Source organism: Sinocyclocheilus grahami, unplaced genomic scaffold (genome assembly GCF_001515645.1).
Source record: "Sinocyclocheilus grahami isolate Dianchi unplaced genomic scaffold, SAMN03320097.WGS_v1.1 scaffold901.1, whole genome shotgun sequence".
Taxonomy (NCBI): Eukaryota; Metazoa; Chordata; class Actinopteri; order Cypriniformes; family Cyprinidae; genus Sinocyclocheilus; species Sinocyclocheilus grahami.
In genome coordinates, this window is record NW_015506080.1 from 814,933 (window position 1) to 821,146 (window position 6,214).

Genomic DNA, 6,214 nt, shown 5'->3' on the forward strand with positions numbered 1-6,214 from the left:
GCAGGAAGAAAAACAAAGGGATTTCTTAAAGTAAATGATAATGTATTTGCACGTTCACAGTGTTGATGTGGTGGCTCAAACCTCTGGGTGCTGGTTGCAGAGGGAGTTCTCTAGAGAGTTGGCACAGTGCAGCTGCAGGGTGCTGAGGGTGGGCAAGGAGTCAGATAGGGTGAGAGTGGAGAGACGCAGGGGACCCAGAGAGATGCGACCCGTCTGTTTCAGGTACTTCACCAGGGTGCTGAAGATGAAAACCCAAAAGTAGAATCGCCATCAATAAATTCACAACTTGTTGAAAAATCTGTTGTGTTCAGACCATTTACTCACTCAGACGATGCGAGAACCTTCTGGTCCTGTTCGTGATTGGTCGCAGTGATGGCTCCCACAGCGCTTCTGAGGAGCTGTACCTCAATGGCCTTCTGGAGCTCTGACGGGTCTGGGCTCAACACAGCAGGAAGAAGCCTCTTCAGGTCTATCAACACAAACAAACATTAATACATACCACACCAAATGGCTGAGTGAAGCTGATTGTAGAAAATGGATTCCACATGTTCTGACCAATGTTAAACAAATCATTAAAGGATTTATAAAAATCATCCTTACAAAAAGCAATTTCTAGTATAAAAATTTGAGCTGAGCATTACGGTGAAAAAATTATGCTGCTGCTGATAACAATAATTGCCAACAGATTTTCTTTTTTCCATGACCGTGGATAGTACGGGCTATTATCATACCAATCTTGTCCTTAGTTGTAGAGTTGAGAAGACCATAATCCTCCCCGGGGAGCAACTCCAGCTGGGTACGGCACTCTGTGAAATCCCCCTCCTCAAACCTGCTCAGAGCTCTGGAGGGCAGACAGACCAAAACACAATTATTTCAATGAACAGCTCACACTCCACCAGTCAGGAGAAGTTCAGTCAGAGTAAACAATTCTGCTACTACACACCTGATGTAGTTAAAGTCTGTTTTGAGGTTGACACTGGAACTGCTGCTGTTCTTTTTGAGGTTCATCATGCTGGCCTGCCACTCCTGCATGGACTCCCAGTCACTCAGGGCCACATAACACTCACAGGCCTTATTAGCCAGGAAGTTGAGCACTTCTGGAGAACACTCACTGGACTTCAACAACACAGTTTTCCTTCCATCTCCTATTAAAACAGTAATGACAGACACAATAAGAACCAAGACAACTTTTGCAACAAACCCCCCCCTCCCGCAGATCAGGGGACAATAACCTCTGAAATCATTAAAGGCTAGCGATGGGAATCCTTTGGAATCTCAAAATTTGATTAGATTTTTCGGATCACGATTCAATATGGTAAAACTACTTGGTACAAAAATACACTTCTGGAGGTTTTTGTTTTGCAGCTTTCATTTCTGAAGGATAGTGACTAGTGATTTCTTTCTAACTTTATTAGATGTATGCATCATCTTTTTTTATCCATTCATACATGTACACAAATTCAATCTGCATGAGACAAGCTATTACCAATAAATTGAAATCAGTATCAACAAAAACATCTTTGCACTCCAGAGGTGGAACAGAAGCTGCATTCACAGGCTTTTTAACGCAGCTCAGATGTGAAAAATTTACCTACACAGCAACCACATAAATAATACTATGAGATTAAATGTTTAAAAAATAAAAATAATATTGAAATATAAAATTAAATTAACTGGCACTCATGACATATTAAACTAGAACTGCTAATAGGTGGTATGTTGGTATGGTAATGGTATGTTCTTTTCGTTCATTTGTCCAAAATGGCTGATTAATTCAGAAACAAAGCAAGTCACTACAGTCTTTATGAATGAGTAATTGAATCGTTCACTCATACGGTTGTCAAAAACTAATTCATTCAGTAATGAAACATCACCGTCTGTTGCGCAGTGGATCAAATCGAATCAGCAGAAGAATCGAATCAGTAGAAATCTAGAATCAGATTTTCACCTCTCCCCCTTTCAAGATTATCCTCAAGTTTATTTCTCATGCGAGACATTTAGTGCAAATTTTGTAAATCCTCACCACTGTTGGCGTGTTTTGGGCTGGAGGTGTTGGAGCCAGTGAGTTTTAACAGAGAGTGATCAAAGCCTTTAATGGAGCAGTCCATCCCTGTGACAGCACACAGCTGCTCTTGGTACTCTAACGCTGCCTTCTCAAACCTGGGGAAAAATGCAACATCAACATTTCATGAGACCAGAGCGTCTAGACAAATTTGCATGGTGTAAACTAGGTAAATTATTTTCAGAACACAAAACACTTACTTTCCCTCTGCTTGCAGTGCCACTGATCCCAGCCAGCCCAGGCTCTTGCCAGTGTTGGCCAGACTCCAGGCTGCCAGACCTTGTATGGCTTCAGGGCATCGCAGCTCACACAACGCCTCCACCAGCATAGTGACTGGCACCTCCATTTCTGGCCCCTACAGGGCAAAGCACAGAGCAAAAACAATGAACTAAGGCTTTTGGATATATAAGTCCAAAGAGTGTAGAGCCAGTGCCTTACAATAACTGACATCTCAAAAAGGAGCAATGTTGAGAAGTTAATGATGTGATAGTTCAAAGACTTTAACATATTTCAGTCATTGTGAATTTGCAAAATTTTAAATGCACTGCACAAAATTAAATGTGTAAATGACAATGACACATTTAGAATTGACCTTAAGATTGTATTATCGTTTTATGCATATTTCACAAAAATTATTTGCTGGAGACTATTTTGAACAACACTGCATGGATAGTTCACCTAAAAATGAAAATTCTGTCTTTAATTACTCACCCTCATGTCGATCCAAACACGCAAGACCTTTGTTCATTTTCAGAACACAAATTTAGATATTTTTTATGAAATCTGAGAACTTTCTGACCCTGCATAGACAGCAAGTGAACTACTACGTTCAAAGCATAGAAACATTGCAAGGACTATGTCACATGGACTATTTTAACAATGTCCTTACTATGTTTTGGGCCTTACTGTTGTCTATGCAGTGTCAGAAAACTCTCAGGTTTCATCAAAAATATCTAATTTGTGTTCCGAAGATGAACGAAGGTCTTACGGGTTTAAAACAACATGAGGGTGAGTAATTAATGACAATTTCATTTTTGAGTGAACTATTTCTTTCAAGTCTTACCTGTGCACTGCTGTTCTTTATCTCAGTGAGCAGGTCAAAACCATGACGGACCGTGACTGCCGGCTGACCTGAGAGAAGGCCCACTCTCATCAGTGCCAAACGAATTCTGGTTAGCCAGTCCTGGCACGTTTGTCTGTTTGTGTAGAAAAATGTTCTGATGCCCTAAATACAGGAGTAAAAAGAGTTAAAAACTAAAGCTAAAGTTGAAAACATGGAATGTCAATAATAACCCCATTAATAATCCTTGGAAGGATAAAGCTAGCACTTCATAGTTTTAACGTGAAAGTTAGTTGTGTGTATACGGAGGACAGACCTTTGGAGGTGCAGTGAGAGCGCTAGCGCAGCCTTCATAAGCATTGTACATGAGTTTCTCCAGGTTTTCTAGGAACTGTAGAAGCAGAGCTAGGCGGAGCTGATTGGTGTGGTGACCCTCATCACTTTCTCCTCCACTCCACTGACTCAACTCCTGCTCTGTGTTCAGACTGTGAGCCGCCAGGCTGCGGATCATACCTACACCAGCACAGGGATAAAATATTGATTCATAAAGTCATGACAACACCGCTCAAAAGTTTGGGGTCAGTAAGTTGTGAAATGAATAATTTTATTCAGCAAGGATGCATTCAATTTATTAAAAGTGACAGCGAAAACACTTATAATGTTGCAGAATACTGGGATGCATTTCCCAAAAGCAACTATGGTTGCAAGTTCCATCATATTTGCGACACCCCAGCAGTCTTAAAAATGTATTCACAAGTATCTAGTAGTGCTGGGCAGTTTGAACAAAAATCTGTATCACTGTTTTTTTAGGATTCTGACAGTTTCACGGTTTATCACGGTTTTTCCCTGAATGTGCCTTTATACGAATCGGAATGCAGTTTCAGAACCAATGCATTTTAATCATGATCCAAACAAACATGCTACATATAGCATGAGCAATTTTTCATGTAAATTAGATATATAAGTATAATTTCAAAATTTTAAGCAAAAACAAAACGGTCTGACCACAGCTTTGTGAAATTATTCAACATAAAACAGATCTGAACGAAACAGCAGACGGGCTGAATGAGACAAATTCACTCTCTGACAGCAGGTGGCGCTTAAGGAACAGCAGCGATTGAACGTTTTCTTGGTTACCAATGTAAACAAAGCAGTGGTGCGCTTTTAAATACTACATAAATATGCAATGTATATGGAGGTAAGATGAAAAGAAAATACCATTTAAACCATCTAAAGAAAATCCCTTTTTCTGAAGACATCCCCTCAGAGATGTATTCACATAAACCCCACCCTCAAAAGTTCTCCAAACATTAGTCAGAAATGTATGCAGTTAACAGGGATCCCCTCTCAATTCACGACGCTGTCCAGGTTGCGTAGCCACTTGTAGCGGTATGGCATTTAAAAAAAATAATAATAAAAAAAATATTTATACAGTGTGTAATTCAAACCGGATTACCGTTTGAACCGGTATATCGCCCAGCACTAGTGTCTAGAATGACAAATGAAAGTCATACAGATTTTGAATGACAAAGGTGAATGAATAGTGTCAAAACCTCAATTAGGCTAATTATTCCTTTAATAAATCTTGGAATTTTTTTAAGATGAGTTCCTAATTCCTAAAGGGATAACTCACTAACCCTCTATGGTCTGGAATGTATCCTGGGCTCGTCCCAGAGGGGTCCGGAGTTTAGAGAGAACGGTGAACTGAGCGGCCTCCCACACCGCCCACTGCCACAGCACTGCCTCAGTCTTCAGCAGGGCACGAGGCACCATGGCAGAGTCTTTCTTCTCCAGCCGCTGACAGCTGTGGTACAACCGCTCCAACCAGGGCTCCTTACTGCGTATGAAACAATGAATATCTAATAAATAATACCAAATATAACGATTCCCAGCACACACACAAACTGCTTTTATTTTAGCTGCAGATCTCTCTACAGTACAGAGTTTGATCAATTACACTAACAAATATAAAATATATTTAAATGAACAAACATCTGTCCATGTGTTCTCACCAAGGTGAGAAGAGGAAATAAACCTACTCACCCCCCACGGTGGACCGTTCCATATAGAATAAACCCAATGAGGTCAGAAAAGTCCTGTGGGTGGAATGTGTTGCTAGGCAGTTTGCTCATGTGTCGGCGGATGGCCAGAGAAATCTCCTTAATTTCAGAGTGACTATGGGCACTGCTGAGAGACAAGCCGACAATTACCATCACATCAGCTACAGCTGGAGGTAAAACTACAAGGTAGGTATTATTTATCCCCCTCTTGTTTCTATTGTGTGAATTCAAGACAGATGAAAAGGAGTCTTGCGAACCTCAATGCAACGTGCATGGGAATGGATCTCAGCAATTTCCCAAAGGCCTGCCGGACTCGGACTGCTGAGTGGACTAGCTGAACTCGGCACACATCCACACACCTGCACAGAGAAAGGGGACAGAATCAGTGCTGATCAAACAAGATGGTTTTTTATCTCCGCCCCCAAAAGCAGGAGGAAGAGTTGCAGCACTAATGAATGTGCCTACTGGAAGACAGTGTCTAACAAGCAGAGGATGTGTGATTACCTCTGGAGAAGCTCTGTGGTCAAGGAAGATGACAGAACCTGTAGAATGTTACATGCCTGCAGACATATGGTGGGGTCTTCATTCAAGGCTGCATAGAGGAAAACCAACATGTTAAAAGTCCATTCACTTGGTCACCAGTTTATTATCCTAACCCGTTATTTGTTAAAACCCCTATTGAGCTGGATAATGATTGTTTATAACATTGTTTCACCTTTGAGAACTCAAAATGCAGAATTAACAACAGGGATATTAACTTACAATTTGCCAGTAACCCCTTGCAGAATTTGAGGAAGGATGGGAGTGAAAACAGAGGGGAGTAGGTTTCAGTTTTCTTCATCATCAAAGAGACCTCTAATGACCAGGTGAGTAACAGCCGCCTAAAACAAAAAAGTAAAAAAAAAGACAAGAAAATGTTATTGTTCTATATTAATCAAGGGGAATTACAAAGGGTGGGGGCAGAGACATACTGAACATCTGTGATAAAAAATGTAATATAACGTTTAAGTTTTAGGATTCAGAAAATTTAAA

At 40.7% G+C, this 6,214-nt stretch overlaps 1 protein-coding gene across 2 annotated transcripts in view; it reads right to left on the reverse strand.

Annotated features, from left to right (window-relative positions):
• LOC107564004 (serine/threonine-protein kinase SMG1-like) overlaps nucleotides 1–6,214 on the reverse strand; it is a 41,216-nt gene that overhangs the window by 18,476 nt on the left and 16,526 nt on the right. The window contains exons 16-28 of one of the 2 annotated variants that reach the window (XM_016248991.1): nucleotides 5,945–6,063; nucleotides 5,687–5,774; nucleotides 5,440–5,541; nucleotides 5,166–5,306; nucleotides 4,760–4,959; nucleotides 3,439–3,635; nucleotides 3,126–3,287; nucleotides 2,263–2,417; nucleotides 2,024–2,160; nucleotides 944–1,145; nucleotides 732–841; nucleotides 325–469; nucleotides 82–238 (exon numbers count right to left, since the gene is read on the reverse strand). In XM_016248991.1, the coding sequence (XP_016104477.1) occupies nucleotides 82–238; nucleotides 325–469; nucleotides 732–841; nucleotides 944–1,145; nucleotides 2,024–2,160; nucleotides 2,263–2,417; nucleotides 3,126–3,287; nucleotides 3,439–3,635; nucleotides 4,760–4,959; nucleotides 5,166–5,306; nucleotides 5,440–5,541; nucleotides 5,687–5,774; nucleotides 5,945–6,063 (1,915 nt within the window). Of the gene's footprint in view, nucleotides 1–81; nucleotides 239–324; nucleotides 470–731; nucleotides 842–943; nucleotides 1,146–2,023; nucleotides 2,161–2,262; nucleotides 2,418–3,125; nucleotides 3,288–3,438; nucleotides 3,636–4,759; nucleotides 4,960–5,165; nucleotides 5,310–5,439; nucleotides 5,542–5,686; nucleotides 5,775–5,944; nucleotides 6,064–6,214 lie in introns of both variants that reach the window. The other variant, XM_016248990.1, reaches the window with a different exon arrangement.